Source organism: Festucalex cinctus, chromosome 7 (genome assembly GCF_051991245.1).
Source record: "Festucalex cinctus isolate MCC-2025b chromosome 7, RoL_Fcin_1.0, whole genome shotgun sequence".
Taxonomy (NCBI): Eukaryota; Metazoa; Chordata; class Actinopteri; order Syngnathiformes; family Syngnathidae; genus Festucalex; species Festucalex cinctus.
In genome coordinates, this window is record NC_135417.1 from 16,188,792 (window position 1) to 16,208,135 (window position 19,344).

General features: G+C 39.5%; 1 protein-coding gene and 1 long non-coding RNA gene across 3 annotated transcripts in view; one reads left to right on the forward strand and one right to left on the reverse strand.

The window, feature by feature from the left end:
* Positions 1-19,344, reverse strand: part of slc9a1a (solute carrier family 9 member A1a) — a 34,331-nt gene that overhangs the window by 13,821 nt on the left and 1,166 nt on the right. For both annotated transcript variants that reach the window (XM_077526211.1, XM_077526212.1), the window contains exon 2: positions 712-1,184. In XM_077526211.1, the coding sequence (XP_077382337.1) occupies positions 712-1,184 (473 nt within the window). The remainder of the gene's footprint in view (positions 1-711; positions 1,185-19,344) is intronic.
* LOC144021933 (uncharacterized) lies at positions 13,817-17,423 on the forward strand. The gene is made up of 3 exons (XR_013284221.1): positions 13,817-14,305; positions 15,009-15,252; positions 15,353-17,423. It is a non-coding gene; the product is annotated as an uncharacterized LOC144021933 (long non-coding RNA).

The window sequence follows — 19,344 nt, forward strand, 5'->3', positions numbered from 1 at the left end:
AACTACTGTTCTTTGAAGTGGAGAGGCTGCATCAAAGCCTTCTGTAGGCACGAGCATAAAAACAAAAACCAGGGAACTAATCTAATAAATCTTGTTTGGTCAAAAAGGAACTTGCACAATTATAGTAGTGATGTCACTTTCGAATATTTTTAGAATCGATTAATCTATCAATTACTCAAACGATTAATCGACTAATAGGATTAATTTAAAATTTGCATTTAAGTATTTTTTTTAAAACCTTTTTTTTCTGATTACTGCTACTACAGTGATTGGTGGCTATTTCGTACTTCATATTTGTATAATGATTTAAAAAAATAAATAAAATATATTTTACATTTAAAAATGGCTCCAATTTATATTAATAATTAATTACTTGTTGATTCATTGATTAATTGTGACAGCTCTAAATTATAGTGTTTCAAAGAAATGTATTTGTCTAAATATTTTTTACGTTTGAACATGTTCTTGTTGTGTACCAAAAAAACAAATGACTGTCCTAATCGTGATTTCAATTAATACCAAATTAATCATGACTAATATTTTCTTCATAATCGAGCAGCCCTGCTCTCGTTCAGTATTATTGAAGGATAGTAATTTACCAAGGCAAGAGACAAATTGCGGTAGCCTCTCACCATGGTTGCCTGATAAAAAAAATGCCCTACGAAGGTTTGGAAATACAAAATAAGCCGTCGTCAATTGAAACCGACTCACCACAGTGACGGCATCGTTGAGCAGCGACTCGCCAAACACCAGGATGTGCAGCAGCTCGTTGATGTGAATCTCCTCAAAGACGGCCAGCACGGCCACGGGGTCCACGGCGGAAATGATGGAGCCGAAGAGCAGGCACGGCAGCAGCTCCAGCGAGTGCAGGTCAGACGGGTTGTTGGGCTGGATCTGGCAGACGGCGTACAGCAGCCCGCCGATGAAGAAGGCGTTCCACAGCGTGCCCACCACGGCGAACATGAGGATGGTGCCCAGGTTCTCCATGAAGGGGCGGATGGGCAAGAAGTAGCCAGCGTCCAGGATGATGGGCGGCAGCAGGCAGAAAAAGAACAAGTTGGTGTCCAGCACTGGCGGCACCTTCTGGCCGGCCAGTTTGATAAGACCGCCCACCAAAAGGCCCACCAGAATCAGCAGGCAGCTTTCAGGTACAATCCCGGGCAGGCGAGGGATAAGGTGAAAACCTGAGAAGATTCAACAGTGGTGTTGTTAGTATATTCAGTTTTTGAAGGACTCCTGGAAATGGACAAAATGACCGTAAAATGGCCGCATCCAATAAAAATGGAAGATTCCTGTGTGTTAGGCCTAGATACACCAATCCGACGTTGTGAGTCGGACAGCGTTGGACCGACGGCATGTGCCATCTGATCAGTGTATAAATTACTGTCGTAAAGTCGGGCCGAATTGGAATACGTCGGGGGAGCTTTTCCAGCAAATTCGACATGTTGAATAGGCGTCGGGGCATTTGATCACTGTGATTGGCTGTTAGCTAGCAAATCAGAGCACGGGGCAAGAAGAGGAAGTGACGAATGCGGATCAACAGTACGGATGGAAAGCCTGGACCTTTTTTTCTCGCAAGATGAATTCTCGCAGTATTTGTGAGTTCACAAACTCCAGAGAATACATCTTGTATGCCCGTTGATTTCCACTGATCCGAACCACTGGTGGTTCGTACCAATCACAGAGTGACATTGTGTTTGGGGGCGGGATACGCAACTGTGACGAAACCAGGAAGCCAGCGCCGACGCCGGGGCTAACAAACTAACCTAACATGGACAAATGGTTGCTGCAATTAATTCTGTTCTTGCAGAATTACTCACCGTTTCCTTGCCCCACGATGTGGAGACGCTACAGTAGGTAGACGTCGGATTGGTGTATCTAGGCTTTAAGGCTTTTAACTTTTTTGTGAGTCTGCCTATGAGGTATAACATCTTGGGGGCTGAATTACAAAAAAAGGTTCATGTTTTTTATGGCAAGCTGTCAAACTTTGCCATGCTCTACCACACACAATGGCAAAAAGTCACATTCTTTATATATCAATATATCAACCAACATCTGTTTGGTATAATTTCTTCAAATGTGATAGCTATGGGACAAAATCTGTCAAATGTCTTTTTAAGGACCTCTTCAATCTGTTAAATTAACAAAAAATGGCTGCTTAAAAGCAAATTGGAAAACTTCCTTTTCTGTTCTACGACTTGGATTCTTTCAACTTTATTTTGCTTGTTTGTTTTGCAGGTCGACCAGAACAGGAACTATAAACTGTGACGTCCCACATGTAGACAGATTAAAGGTTGTCAATTGCTTGATTAGATAACAGAAGGTGATGCGCCATTTTAGTAACTCAGACAGGCAGCATAAAAAAAATGAAAACTCGTGGAAAAGGGGAATCAATATGCATGGTAAATAGTAAAGCTGAGTCACTCCACAATATCGACCCCAAAAAAAACAAAAAAAAACCTTAAAGTCGCAAAACATTCCTGAGATGTCAGCGTAGCTCACAAGAGCATCAAAGGATTAATGTGTTTTTTCTTCTGTGACACCAAGAACAAACAGTCCAATGCAAATGCATTCATTGCACCCTTTTGCATGCGACGAGAGGGGAGCCCACACTTTGACAATCAATGCCCTAAGACATTTGAGCAGTCTTATGCCCTATTAATACAATTTCAAAACAACCAAATGTTGTGAAATCATTGCTTGCAACATTTTGTGCTCGCCTTCAGAGCTTTACGACATGTCCCGCTCGTCAAGCTGATGGATGTCAAGAGGCGGTGAAGCGTGTGACACATCCTGACGCTATTGCTTGGTGATTCCAAAATGTTCCATTGACAAACCTGACAAAGCGGTGCGGCAGCTAGATGATTTTAGATTTTTTACAATGACCTGAAGTAAAGTAAAGGTAAATGCAAATGTTACACTCGTTTCAGACATCCAATTTTGAGTGAGTTCCAAGTAATTAAAACCACCTTTTTAATCTGGTGGCTGTCAGGCTCGTATTTGACATCACATACGGCAGGCACCGCCGACGCCATTGAAAATCATTTTCTAATTAATGACATTTTAGGTTTCACACATCTTTTTATTTGGGGGTTAGGTTAACGCCACAGCTTTGCAGCAACTTCATTAACCATGAAATTAGTGGAGTTAATAATAACACTCCACTGAAACCGGAGCTTCAATTTGCATTGTTTTGATAGCTGGTCCCTCCCTCACCTTTAGCTAGCTGCAGCTCGTTTTACTTGACAGTTGCATTGTTTGTGCAAGCAAGCTAGTGCTTTACGTCACATGGATTGAGCCCAATTCCTGCTGAGCTTGTCACACCACTTTGGCTTTCCCTAACTTTACCTATTTTTGCAATAGGTACCGTAAACGGGCCAATACCGGTCTTATATTTTAAGGTATTCGTGCAGGCTGTCGAAGCAAAAGAAAAATATGACATTGAGTAAGATCTCCTGGCAGTAGTTAGCGCCTGTAAAAAAAAAATATTTGTTTACAATTGTTTTGGTCATTGTGTTAAATGAAATTGTATTTATCAAAAGTACTCAGTACTCTGTATCAGTGAGCATTCAAAGAGTGAATATCGAACATTCCGTCATGAAACCTTTACAAACGATACATGCGACTGTTCGAAGTAACATTCACAGCCCCCCAAATGTTTAAAATTGCCTCTATAGGTGGGTTTCATATGACGGCACGACAAGCGCCCAACCCCAGATAGGAGACAGGAAGTAATTTCCCCATAGGGAAGAGCTGAGAAAATGCCGAAGTTTTGTGCTTTTGTGGCTGTAGCAACCGGTCTAATCGAGAAAAAAATTAAAGCTACTCTCGCGGCCCGATAATTACCGAAAGAAGACGGCAGACCTGGATTAAAAACCTTGACATTAAGCGCAACTCATCCGGGACACGCAAACACACATCCAGAAACATGAGCCAGGTAAGAATACATGCTCACATGAGGGCTCAACAAGCATGCCAGTGGTGGCTCATAAATATTCATCAAAATGACTGAACAAGCTGTAATATGCATGCCAGGCCAGTAGTTGGCGACATCATTCCATCAAGAGATGTCTTTTGAAAATGTCTTTGAATATGTGAATGACTGTTGTTAAAATGTTAAAGGGATGGGAGGATTCCATAAAAAAAAAAAAAAAAAAAAAAAAGACAAATAGCAAGCACAAACGAAAACTGAAACAAATCCAAGGTCCAGGAGTGATAAACAAGATAAAGCAAATTTACTAACCTCAATACAAACTATCAGACAATGTGCTACATGAAACCTTTATTAAACAGTCAGTCTTGCTCCAGGAAACAAATGTTTTGTGATGGCTTTTAACAACTATTATTTCTATACACACTTGTGGCGGGCTACGCCCTTGAATTACGATTCCCAGATTTTTCTTCCACTTCTACATACTTTCTCAATGACTGAAGCATGACCACAAAATCAGGCATAAGCGTCGGGGAGTATCTTAAGAATGTGTTCACTGTTCAATGTCCTGGTGATCCATATTAGGATTGTTCAGGCCTTGGCTAGTGCTAGTTTTAGACAAGGAGCACATACTGCAGCATCAATGGCCGCATTACAAGCGCACTTAGCAGTCCAGTGTGCTCAAGCGCGCATGAGGAATGGTTTTATGGCAATACAAGACGTCTGAGGCCGGGGGAGGGAGCTGTATATATTCACATCACATAGACAACGCTATTACTGTTTGAGCGTGTGAGCCCAACAATTCCATGTCTGTGGGGGGAACGCACAACTGGAATTTCCGACGTGGACATGTCAGCGGCCGAGGATTGTCTTTTCATAGGACTCACCCAGCGAGCGCCGCCAACTCAGCTGAGCTGCACTGAAAGACGGCCTTTGATAAGAGGAACCATATGTGTTTTCCGATGAAATCTGATGAGCAGGATGGGGATTACAGATCTAATCCCTAACGCTATCATAAGCATGACTGTCTATTCTTAAAGGTACTTCAATGACCTGTACTGGAGACTAAACAGCATTCAGCTACAAATAACTAAATGTCAGCTTCTATCAGGGTCTGGCTCATTACGATAAAAGGTGACTGGTCGTCACGGCAACCACCAAAACCCCTTCAGCACTCGGAACGGGGATCAAACCATCTGTATCCATCTGGGAAGCCTCTTGACTCGGCTAAAGAAGCAACTGAGCACGGTGTGAACCACTTGCTCGCCACATAACTCTTGAGGGACTTTTATCATGTGAGCCAGATTTCCTTTCAGAGTAAACACAGCACCGTGCTGCTAGTAAACAAACGGACTTCCTGGGGCACGTTGGTTATTTTGAGTCATAGGAGTAAGTTCATTTCAACAAATACATACCGGCAATGCTGTAAGTCACAGCAGGTTGTCAAATTGGGCATCAAAGGCTGGATTTTGATTGCATGGTTCAAGTTACGGTATATTCAGATATTTTGTTCCTAATTTGTATTATATACCAAAATACAAGATGAAAAGACGCTACAGTATAGTCTTTTTGCCTTTTATCTGATACATGTGAATTCACTGACAGGTGACGTGACGATTTAAGCTGTTCATCAGCTAGTGTTAGTGGATAACTTTTCAGATGAATGTATAGCACTTGTGTTTGTGTCATAACAGGAGATAGTCTTGCAATAAGTGACTATTATTTTTTTAGCTTCCATGAAGTGGTTGCTTGTCTTCCTGGAGTCCTCAAATAATTAATTCAACAAAAAACATACAAAGTTTAAAATTGCCCTATGTATTAAAAAAAACAAAAACATTAAACGAAAACAGTATTCAACAGAAAGTAAGTAGAAACAGACAAGCAACCATACAAAATATTAAAAAGGTCACAGAAAGATTAAAAAAAATAAAAATACAAAAAATAAAATAAAATTGCATAATTGCAATAAAATGTTTTGCAGACCCACCTCCTGTTGCTTTCAGTGAGGCGTCCGTGATGCCAATTCTTGGTAAATAATTTATTTCAAACGCTTAACCACCATTTTGGCAAGTCGATGGAACGATGAATCAATTCAACCTCTAACCTAGTACATGTGATATGTTAACTAAATAAAACTACTGGAATCATAAAAAAAAAACACCAGTGAGCAAATTAAAATCAGATGTGGTCACTTAATCAGTATTGGGAGCCTGCAGTGTAATTACCACAAAGTCTTTATCTTTAACTATTGGTCGATTGCCCCGGCTTTTTAGCATTTATATCGACTGGGAGCATTGCTTGTTTAGCCTGTTGCATTTGAAACAAGGTGCCATCTAATCTATGAAGGAAACAAACAAAGGGCCTGCAAACGGAGCAAATTTTAGCCTACGGGGAAGTTGTGCTCTACATTTGTGAGCCAAGAGGAGGAAGAAAAAAAAAAAAAAAGATCAAGAATGTTGTGACGACATAGCTAGTGATTATACATTTACACACAAGTCAACGCTACTACACACAATAAAGTGTATTGATAGAAACTAAAAACTGCATGTTTCAATACAAAATGTTTCTCACAGAGGAAGTGAGTAGTAGGAAGGACCTTTACGACATAGCTCCATTAAGCAAATTGTCACAACACACCTGCCAGGAAAATGTCAACTTCTCCCTTACATTTTAGCTTAGCTTGGTAATGTGTAATGGATTCTTTGCGGTAATATGGATGTAGTGGGGGGAAAAAATATGATTGTGCATCTTTGTGCGCGTTTCTGATGATCAGTGGCAAGCATTTTTATCCAGTCATACTAGCAAAATATTTTTTTTACATTGTGTTTTTCTAATAGCCATTAGGCACACATTTCAACAGCAGCGATAGATGTCTGCGTGTTCTGTTGCTGACTTTGAGATTCTTGCATCGTGATCTTGGAAGAAGAAGACAAGGAGGCCCGCGGTGCCTGATGGGAAGGTGTTCCTCTGAGTGGTATTAAGCATAATGAACTGGTGCCAAGTTATTTTGGCATGGTCGACGTCAAAGCCCTGACTCATGATGCAAAAAATAGGCCTCAATGGAGTGGGATTGAAAGCTCACTGCAAGGATCAAAATAAAGGTGGTGGGCATGCGTATTTGGAAGTCACTATGTGAATGTGACGGCAATTACCCTCAACCAACAAGCAGTAGTAATTTGAGTCATGCATTTCTAATCGTAAATGACGCACCTTACAACCTGTCCCAAAAGTTGCTGCACAAGCAAAACCTAATGGTATCAGCTCTTCTTTTCTTTTTTGAGGCGATTGGCTGTTTGCAAAATTGAGCAACATCCCCCTCTTTGAAATGAGTGGACAGTTTGTTTGTCAAAAGGAGCCCTGCAATTGCATGGCGACCATTCTAGGGTGTCCTCTCGTCCAAAGTCATCTAGGATAGGCTCCATTCTAATAACAAAAAAGCACACGACCAAAAATGGATGGATGAATGGATGGATGGATGGATGGATGGATGGTTAGCTGTTCTTTAGTCCAATTCACACTGGCTGCGGAATGGACGTGGTGCGTTTTCCGTATATGCCGCAAGGATAGAACGCATTCAAGTCTACGTGTCAATTCACACCAGCTGCGTTGCGGTGCGGTGCATCTGTTCTATTTTTTCCCCAGACGCCGCATGCGGAATTTCATAAAGCTGAAGAAATTACACGAGCCGGACAGGAAGTCCCAGAAACAATGTCAGGCAACAGGCAAGCGTGGCTATTGTTTACAAATAGGACTACATACACGGTTATTGCGTGAATCCCACGTGATCTTGTGGTCTGTCGGGAGCAGATTTCCGGACACGCAATGCACGCGGTGTGAATTGCAGTCCTTGCGGAAGCCGTGCGGAAGCCGTATGTTTAACACAACGCATCCTTTCCACAGGCAAATGTGAATTGGGCTTTACATTTAGAGTTAGCCCATCAACTAACCCAAGCAGAAGCCACACACTAATACTGATCATCAAAATGTCGATATAATACTTCGACAAAACAAGAGCACACAAAGAAGTTCATAACGCAGACAATGAAATGATTCACAGTGGAGTCCTTGAGGACAAAACAAACAAAGTAGTCCCCATTGGATGAAGACATTTATTAACGACACTGCTTCCAACAGTAGCGCTATCAGTGCTGGGATGGAGAATTAAACATTAATAACCTATTTGAATTCATGGCTGCGTGAACTTGGACATGACAAAAAAAAAAACTTTGGGAACTTTTTGTAAATCCCTTTCGGCTGAAGCTGAAGGCTGACAGATGACACATTGTTGTTACATCTCTTTTGCATGACTCCCAACGTCGGCCTTAACTTAATGGGCGAGAGAGCACAACACTAACAGGAGATTAGATAAGTGGAAAGTGGGTGGTAGGGAGCATGCCGTGTACAACAACACACGTGAAGGAACGGTCTCAAGTGTCTCTTGGCAGGTTGTGCAAGTGTAGCGCATAAGGTGGTCACATTCCCCCAACTTCCCTCATCATTTCTGGCTGCTTCTTATTCATAGCCGCTATTGTGTCCTTGGCCCTCGCACCCTCCAGGGAGCCTTCAAGCAGCGAGATTATTAAAACCAACCCAAGGGTAACGGCTCATCCATTCAGCACTGCACTGCATTGAAGGTCAGGAACCGTGTCCAGTTGCCAGGTGACTAATTGCACACTACTTGCAGCTGAATTGACTTGTAAGCTCAACAGACACAGACTCTTTGGTGGCGCAAACAATGAACACATTTCCTGGGCTTCAACATCCGGAACATACCTTTAGTTTTAACGTTGCAAGAGCATGTTTCAGAGCAGCTCTGAACATGACGGACCTGTGTCAAAGAGTAGCCCTGAACATGACCGACTGTGTATCTAAGTGTAGCACTAAATGTCAAAGAGAGACTATGAATATGAACGACCAAAGACAGTGTGTCAAAATGTAGCTCTGAACATAATCGTCTGTGTGAAAAGAGTAGCTCTGGCACATGGCAGTCACAAAGTAGCTGACTGTGTCAAAGAGTCGTTCTTCTGAGCATGTCGGACTCGGTATCAAAGACTAGCTCTGAACATGACTAACCAGGGTCAAAGACTAGACTTGAACATGACCGACTGTGTCAAAGAGTAGCACTGAATGTCAAACCAAAGGCCGTGAACATGATTGACCGTGCGTCAAATAACATTTGGGATCACCAGCCATGTGTCAAACAGTAGCTCAAAACATGACTAAGTGTAACTGAACACAACTGATCGTGTGTCAAACAATAGCTCTGAACATGACCAACCATATGTCAAGAAAAAGGGTCCTTCTGAAAAACACCGACTGAAATGGTTACTCTGAATGTGACTGACTGCGTATCAAAGAGTAACTCTGAAAATGACTGTGTGTCAAAGATGTTTTTAGGGGATAACTCGATTGTGGGTTGATGGGCGCTATTGTGTTCCTCAAGCTGCAAAATACCAGTGATGGTTTTAATTATTAATAATGGCTGACAGACGGTATATTAAGGGATGACCCCTGATACAAGTTTAAACACTTAGAATAAAACTGCAGCTTCAGACTTTTGATGTTTAATCATTCTATTCTAAATATACATGTTACAATTGAATCTCACTTCCAGATAACATTGTTCCGTAAGATCAGACAACAGATTTGAAATAAATTTTTCAGGATCACAAAATTATCTGGAAGTGTCTCTGGTTAGATGGAAGTGCAACAATGTTCTCACGAAATGAAACCATGCTATAGTTTATTACCGCTTTAAGGTGCGTTTAGACAATAAGTGGTCTGTCAAACTTAAAGATAAAATGTCTTCTAAGTTGACTCGGGCGCCGCATTGCCAAAGGTGAGGTTTCAAATGGTTAACCTAGAATCTTTCCAATTTACGTTAAGAGATAAGGATGCTATAACATACAATAGATTCTTGATGAGTCATTTAACTTTGGACCCAACTACAACAGTAGTAATCATTTAACTTAACGACAACTGCCTGGTCTACATGTCCTCACAACAAACATTATTAGTCTTTGAGCTATGTTTATGTGTGTGGGTGGGGGGGGGGATAGTGCAAAGGCCCTTTTGTAATTGCTTTGTTTTCTTGTCGTTTTTATTGTTTGACCAAATTGATCACCGTTTTTAGGGCTTTTACATCCGCCGCATTGAAATGTTTTAACAATTCAACCTGAGAAAACTGTTACAGTTAGCAACGTGAAATTTTGTAGAAATGTATCAACGAAAAAAATATTAACGGGACAGAAGGTCTGCCACTTTAGTTTGAAGCGACCATTGTCGGGCCATTTTGGCCAGTTCCAGGGAGATTTTGCATCATTGCTATCTAATTTTAATAAAGTACACTGTGGAGATGGGTGAAGTATGAATAATTTGAGTTTCTGTCATTGTTTGTGGGAAGTTTGATGACATGCCATAAAACTACGGGCACGGGTGTGTGAAGGCTCATTCATCACTGGCGAGTTTGGTATTCTTCCATTTATTTTTAAACACATTCATTCATATTGCCACAGTGCAGCATATTCAAAGGCAAAAGAATAAAGGGAGTGTTTTTTTTCCAGGGGTTGTCCAAATGCGTACTAGTTAGAAAATAAACTTCTTTTTGAAATGCAAGCGGATGTGACGTCATCATGGTGCAAAAATCAATAATGTTGCAATGATGGTATGTTATTGCCTCAAAGCATCCAATTCAATTTCAACATTGGTTTCTTCTATTTTATTGTTATCCTTGTTTGTACAGCCCCCAGGGGGTATATTTGACTAGTAACTTTGGATTTTGTATGAGAGCTGCATTGTACTGAACAGCAGTTTCTTTTCTTTTTTTTCTTCTTTTTTTTTTTTTAGCCTTTTTATCTCTGTGATAGCATCTCAGCATTTAACATGCAATTTCTATCAAGGATTAGAACAAAGGCGCCAAGACTTCACAGAATCATAACACTATTGAAATAAACTGCATTGTTAAGGTTTTGAATTCGTAGGATGACACAGAAGAAGCAGCAACGGGTGTTTTTCACATGCTCATCAATGAATGTTATCTGTAATGTGGTGGATGTTTGATGTCACGATAAGGCATCCTACTCGGATTATTACACAGCCTGGCGATAAGACATTACTCATTACATTTCTACGTTTATTTACATCCCAAAACAAACAGTGAAGGAGGTCATTTAGATAATGCACTGGTAGCAATTACTTATGATTAAATCTAAACAGACTGGCGCAAAACTCTACGACACAAGCACTTGGGTGATTTATTCTCAAAAATTATTTTTCGGCATTTTAGATGGCCATAACTGTAATTTAGTGGGACTGCAGCAAGCAGAAGTAAGGTTAAGCAAAGGGATTGTGATCTGCTCATGTGCACAGACAGGTTGCCGAGGAGATAAATGGACTGCGAATGGCACATGCAAGCCGTGTAAGATATGAGGGGCCCATCAGGCGCCGACACGGGGACCAGGTCGAGCAGTCAAGCAGCCACATTCAATTACCCGCATCCCATTTTCCAGCCTTCCTGGGTTAAATTGGAGGCTGACGGCCAGCAGTCACTCAGTCTACGGTCACTCTGGTGTCCCTTCCTGCGTCTACCATTTTGTCTTAACAGTATGTCTCGTCTTGATTGATGATCATGCAAGTCAGATAAAGGTCATCGGGTGTTTATGGTTAATTTAGGATTAGGGATGAAACGGTTCACATAAACGCATTAGACATTAGACAATGATTAGCATTTTCTTTTGTTAATCGCGACTATGAGAGTTACTGTCGTGCAGCATGTCATGTTATTAGCAATAGCATTGGCAGCTAACAGGATTATGCGAGGTGTTATCAATAGGGACGTAGCGGTGACGGCAATATCACGATATTAAAACTGCCACAATGTATCGTCGTCAGGTCACGATATTAAAAGCAGCACATCTGTTAAAAAAAAGTCAGGTTGATTTCCATGTGTGCAATTCTAGCACTTTCTGGTGGCTTGTTTTCTAGTGCAGATTAATTTTGAGAAAGCATGTTTTGGCCCTTAGATGTTTAAAATCCATGCTAATGGTCAGATGAAGGGGCACGTAATATGCTTTTAAACCGAGTCAATATGTGGAGGAACGCAATGTGTGTTTGCATTAGCAAGTAAGTGCCTCAATATTACTGTTATTAGAGATTGTAGGTTGTTTACATGCATTGTTGTAATGTACAAAAGAACAATATTGTGTTTTCTAGTATGAGCTCTTTTTTATTTATTTATTTTTTATTTTTTTAAATATGATCTTCTTTTTTGTATCGCCAGCCTCCCCACAATATCGGGATAATTATCGTTATCGTGACCATCACATCGTGATAATATCCTATTGTGATGTTTGGCTATCGTTACATCCCCAGTTACTGATACGATGGAAATTAATCATGGCTACATGTGGCATGTTAACCGATTAGACCCCTAAAAGGATACGACTTCGGTTTAAAACTAATTTTGGTTGGCACTGTTTACAATTTGCAGTGTACTGTATATAAAGTTCATTTGAGTTGCTAAGCTTATAATAAAAGGTGCACATAGTATCTATATAGTCGTTTTTATTTACCTTTCAATGACTGTGATCATTTTGGTCACAATAATTGCGATAGCATTTTTCATCTCTATTGAGGATAATGACAGAACTTTGTAGCAAATTCTACTGCTCCAGAGGTGACACTACCGGTATTATTGTTATTACTACCGCTGTGATGATTATCCAAACTACTGTTGTCCGTCATCCAAGGCCGCATCAGGACTGCTTAGTCATTGCTATGGCTGAGAAAACCCGCAGGAGTCCTCTCTTCGTCACAGGCAATCATCGATATAGATTTTAACCCCTTAGAGTGAACAACTGCACTGAGCAGATGCAATAAACCTTAACAGTGTGGTCTTTTCAGTCTGTTTATCTGCCATAAGTCCACTCTTGGCATCTGTATACAAAAAGAGTTGCGACAAGCTTATCCGTTGCATTCAGAAACGATGTGTTTTATCTGGGTGAATTATTAGAATTGCGCCGCTTCTGGATAAGCCATTCTTCTCTCTTTCCGGCATGTGATTGTGAGGCAAACCGCAAGCTCGAGCACATGCTCCTCGGACCAGTAATACTCATATCCAAGCCATATCATTTCTATAGCACTCTTCAGTTAACTTTTGGCGAGAGATATACAGTAGAGTTGTCAATTAACAGGCACGATGTTGGAATATGCCTGAGTATCCGGTGAAAACAAATGCAAGGATGGAAGGAACATGAACTGAGATTTGAACACCACACATTAGATCTGTGAAGCAGATACCGTGCTGCCCTTCTTCTAACAGATGCAACATTTGTGGATTTTACGCTAATTAGGGCTGCTCGATTACGAAGAAAATATTAATCACGATTATTTTGGTAATAATTGAAAGTGGTTAGGAGTGGACGATCATTTATTTTTTTTAGGACAAAAGAAAATGTTCAAACTAAACTAAACTAAAATTCTTTGAAACACTTTAATTATGCAAGTTCCTTTTGGATATAACAAAATTTATTAAATTAGTTGTTTTAAAATTTGAAAAAAGGTGCAAATGTATAATACACAAACTACTCAAAATTAGTATTAAGAACATATATATATATATATATATATATATATATATATATATATATATATATACATATATATTAGGGGTGTTAAAAAATCGATTCGGCAATATATCGCGATACTACATCACGCAATTCTCGAATCGATTCAATAGGCGGCTGAATCCATTTTTTTTTATTTTTTTTTACTTTTTTTTAAAAGAGCTCAGAATTGTTCATTCGGTAACGTCTTATCATCATTGCCTTTTTTTTTTTTTGTGAGTGTGTGTGTGTGTGTGTGTGTGAATCGATTTTTAAAGGTACACTCAGTATTATACAGTGGCATCTAGTGGTGAAATAATAAATCATTCGGAAAAAAAAAACAATTGTTTGTGTTAGTAGTATGTAAAAAGATATGTTGTATCGCATAAACGTACTTTTTTAAAATATAACGGTTAGTCTAGAAATCGCAAATTATCTTACATGTCCGCGCCTCGCCTGCTAGTGTCTGCCATGTTTCGCCGCCATCTTTCTGCTACGGGTGCCGTCAAAGACAAATTTCAGCGCTCCATTTCTTAACGCGTTTTTGGAACGCACTTCCGGTTTGTATGGCGACCGCATGTCCACGAAGAAGAAGAGTTTCCGGTCCCCGAAGAGAGCATTATCAAGCATCACACTTACTTTGGGAATTTATTTTATTTCAGCGCGACAAAACAAGAGTTTATATTGTAGCCGCATTTGCCAGATGGAGAGAAATGAGGAACAGACTAGGTTTGGGACGTGCCGGTGCCTTCGACTGCTTTCTACTTGACCGGTAAGTAAGAGTACATTTGTGTTTACGTTTTGAGAGCGAGAGAAAAAGTATACTCCGTACTAATTAATACGATGTTCGTACCTTTGTTTTACGATCACTGTATCTGTTGATTAGCAACTCCGCACCACTCGAACGATTTCGTTATGTAGCTACTTGCTTTGAAAAAAAAAAAAGATTCCCGCTGGCACGTTATATTTAGAGTAAATGCGCAAGTTATTGTGTAATGTAATGTAACTGTGATTTCGGAGGTATATTTGCCCATAACTTCAATAGAGAATCTAAAGCATACTGTATTAGTGGAGGAGTTGAAAATTATTTTCGTTGTGGTTGGTGAAAATAAGGTTCTCGAAATTAATTTTCGGCAGGGAATAACTTTCTGGACTTAAATGCTGGCTGTACCGTAAGCACTGCTAGAGTCTGAACTCTCTCACTCAAGTGTGTACTGGTCCATTGTGTAATTGGGTGCACAAGAATTTACAGGCTGCCACGTTTTCCACGGAAATTCGACAAGCAAGCAGCCTTTGCATATTCTATGCAGTATGCAGTCAAGTTACTTTTATCTAGCTAAAACAATGTTTTGGGCCCAAAAACTAAAGATCTTACCTCTATTTTGGGGGCTTTGTTGGAAAGTTGGTGACATATAGTAGTATCATCAATTATTCTATTTTATTTTATAATTGTGTTTTTGTTTGTGTCACACTAGATCAACAGCCAAACTTGAGGGGTTCCAGAACCATATTCTGATGTATACAAGCATTCATGCACCGTTTAAATACATCACCGACCTGCAAGAAAAAAAAATATCAAGGGGAGAGTCAGCAGCCATATTGGAATGCCCCGAATGAGGACACTTGAATGGAGGACCCCAGAAGGCTTCGGTGTTGTACCACCAGTATCTCCACCTACCATATCTGAGCTGCAACAAACTGAAGTCAGCCGACGTCTTGGTATGTCATTTACATATGGACGGCATTGCACACTACATGAACTTTTTGTGTGAAGCAATACGGAATGGTCACATGTACAAGCACCACTTGTTTTACACAGGACCTGCTGACCAGGTGTCTGAAGCCATGGAGTGACTCCTCCCTCACTTTCCTCAGCAAGCCTTTGAAGAATATGATATCATCGTTGGTGGGAACATGCCCTCACTCCATAACATGTACTTGTGCAGTCAAGGAGCATGTCAAACTTAATAAAACCAGCAAACATTGAAGTGACTTCATTTTTACTGCAGTCTGTTCACACAATCAATGGACAAGCCTTCCTTAATTTTGCCCCAATAACATCATAGAGTAGGCGAAAAGTAGTGTTACAGATCATACTGTGTTCGGGAGAGTTTGAGGAATGTTGCAATGTTAATGGGGGGCAATGTCAGCACACACACACACACACACACACACACACACAAAAAACCATCATGGTATTGAGTTAATCAGATATTTTAGCTGTGTACAACACATACCTGCTCTGTAACACTACTTTTGGCCCAAACCTGTATGTCTATTTTCCATATTTTGAAATGCACAGCGTATTGGTAAAATTCTGGAACAACTGCAATTCATGTAGCTCATTATATTCTAACAGCATTTTTTTTTTTTTTTAGTTAATATGTTCATTTCATGTAGACTTTTATTTTACTTTATTTTATTTATTCATTTTCATGTACTGTACCTTACATTCATTGGCCAATGAAGAATTGCTTGTCATTGCAAGCATTTATAATAATTCTCCAGGCTTTTGATGTTTTACATTTCTGGTCATGTAAAATAGTGTTAGGTTAGGTGTCGAATGAACACTGCATGTTGACGCCAAAGGAAATAGTATTTTTTTAGTTATTCAAAATGTACAAATTAACACACAACAACAATATACAAGTTATACAAACTACAACAACAAGTGTCAGACATGGACTAATTATATGCCAGGTAAAAAACCTTTGTATTGTCCTCAAGGATCTGGGAAAGTGTCACTTATTTGCTACAAGTCCACCAAGGTGCTGCAGTCTGGGATCCAGGTACAGGAAATCATGGTGGTGCTGATGTGGGATCCAGGTACAGGAAATCATGGTGGTGCTGATGTGGGATCCAGGTACAGGAAATCATGGTGGTGCTGATGTGTCAAAAAGTATTTCTTGGTGTCAGTCTATCAGCTGGACTTGGATATCTTCATGTTCCTCCATGGTCATTTCCTGTACGAGTCTCTGCAAGAAGGTAACAATTGTATGTCAGATGAGGTACCAAACAATGAACTGAAAGTCACTGAGCCAATGAAGTACATTATTACATGAGCAAGACTATTTGTGAAAGCCATGTAAATTCCTGCACATCGAAGTACAAGGAAGCTGTTGTATCTTCAATCAAAACTAATTAAGTTGCTTAGTGATATTTATTAGGTAAAATTGTTCAACATGGTGACAAATCGATATCTGAGTAAAGGGTTTCAAATGTTTTTGTAAGCAGCACTTTTCTGAGTGGTTAGTAGCAACAAGACACGGGGGGGTTACGAGTCTGAGTTGCAGATGTGTCGTTCAGTTAACACCATTATTTTTGCACGATATACTAAACATATCAGCAAACTATGTAATCTAAATACCACATATTCCAAGCAAAGGTATGTTTTGAGCCATTCACATGCATGCTCGAATGGAATTATTTTTCCATGATGACATAATTGTACGTTACGAGGCACCGCGTTCTCTTCCTCGTCGTCTCTCTCGCCCCCTTTGAGATGGTCCACATGTCTATAAAACGTATAACATAACTGTGTGTTCTCTGTTGCATGGTTTAGTTACACTAACAAATATGAACATAGATAGCCATTATCATTAGCTGACGTACAGTATTTCCAAACAATGCCGACAAAAATATTAATTCTGAAATTAAATGACTAAATCACAATTATTAGGGATCTGTACAGTATGTCTAACAAATGCAATTCACTTACGTCATCACTCGAGGGAATACCAGAAGTTGTTTGCGTTCTGTTCCGGTGAAATTGGTGGTAGGCTGTTGAAGTAGGGTCTCTCTGAGACGCCGTAGTTCGTGTGCTTAAAATCATTGCATTATCTTGTTTGACCGATAGATGGCGGTCGTGAGCTACACACTGGGGCTTTAAACTTCCATTTTTAATGGAAAAATATTCAACAAAACGTCTGACTTCGGGTTAGGATTCACACCTTGAGCATGGAAGAATGTTATATGAACGGAACATTAATCCTTAATATTTTATTTTAATGCTGTTCAAACATGAAACAGATTACAACCTCTATAAGACTGAAATTTCAGATAAATAAATAATACATTTTCATATAAATCTTCTTACACTCTACAAGCTTACTGATTAGTATTTTCTAAAGTTTGAATGAAAAAAAATCGCAACAATCGACTTATAAATTCGTATCGGGATTAATCGGTATCGAATCGAATCGTGACCTGTGAATCGTGATACGAATCGAATCGTCAGGTACTAGGCAATTCACACCCCTAAAATATATATATATATATATATATATATATATATATATATATATATTTATTTATTTATTGTTTTTGTTTTTTTACGATAGGCTGATTTTGTAATTGTGGAGTGTAATATTTGAAATTGTAATTGAATTTCAATTAATTGCACAGCCCGAACGCTAATCTTATTTTATTCTATGCAACTAAATCTTATTAGGGCTGCAGCTAATGATTATTTAATAATCAATTAATCTGTCAATTATCTTGTCATTAATGAATTGGGTTTAAAAAAAAAAAGTTTTCATTTCCATTATTCAAAAACAGGACATTATTTAAAATAGAAAGTGCAGAAAAAGCATAGGCTACACATAGTTGTTGATTATATTCAGTTCTTCAACTCAACTCTATAAAGCACGCAAAGTGTTGTATATGGAGTCAAAATCTGTCATGCAATAAAGACAGTTACTGGTTTGGTCTGTCAGAAAATAGGCAAAAATGTTCATCAATATTTTCCATAGTCTAAGCAGATGTTTGCAAATGTCTTATCTTGAAAAAAAAAACTGATTATCCCTCTGCTTTCATGGACGACAACAGGCCATATCGACTGTTTGAGAGGCTGAAATCACAAGCATTTGGACAATTTTAAATTACACAAAGACTCTAAACGAGTCATCCTTTATCAAAATAACTGACTAATTTGATAATTGTTGCAATTCTAAACTAAAGTTTTTTTTCTACGTGTTGTAACTCCTCTCCACTGACAGGTCAGCCAGTCAAATAATGTATACCTAGAGCGACATTGCAAATTTGCAAGTAGTGTGATTGTGTGTGTGCAAGGCGAGTAGACAGTGCAGAAGTCTCACCTACTCGTAACAAATGTGCATTAACACCATAAAGTCAAATAGAGAAAGTGGTGTTAAGCTGTTGTACAAGTTCAAATGGTGTCATACGAGTTCTATATGTGCACTTACAGATGATGCAAGCTTTCATTTGCACCTATAGACAATTAAGAGTCTTTCAAGGAACTGAACGTGCATGTTTTTGGAATGTGGGAGGAAGCCAGAGTACCAGGAGAACACGCAACCGTGAAACAGAATGGCCAGACTTGAGCTGAGATTCAAACCTATAAGATCTGCACTCATGGGACAGATGTGCTAACCACTTGTCCAACATGCTCCCTCGTAATTTAACATGCAAATTTGCGAAACCTATGACAGCCAACCAAAAGGTTTATTCAAAGCGAGTGGTGCAAGCGGTGAAGGAAAATGAACGCTGTGCTTTAAAAACAACAAAAACACATAAAAATTGTGTTCAAGCTTTTATACGAGCTACTAAGAGTTAATTTTGAAACTGTAGCGGTGCGGACCAATATCACCCGCTAATAGCATCAGAGCCTTTTATAGCTTAGTCAGCCAGGTCAACAAGTCACAGTATGATGCAGTGCAGTTTGTACACCACTGCAACTCAATAAATAACTCATGAGCACATCATCTGTGTGGAAAGACAGCATTTTCCATATCGCTCCTGCATTGGATCTCATTGTAAAGGTGTATCTACCCTTTTGTGCCAGCTCACCTG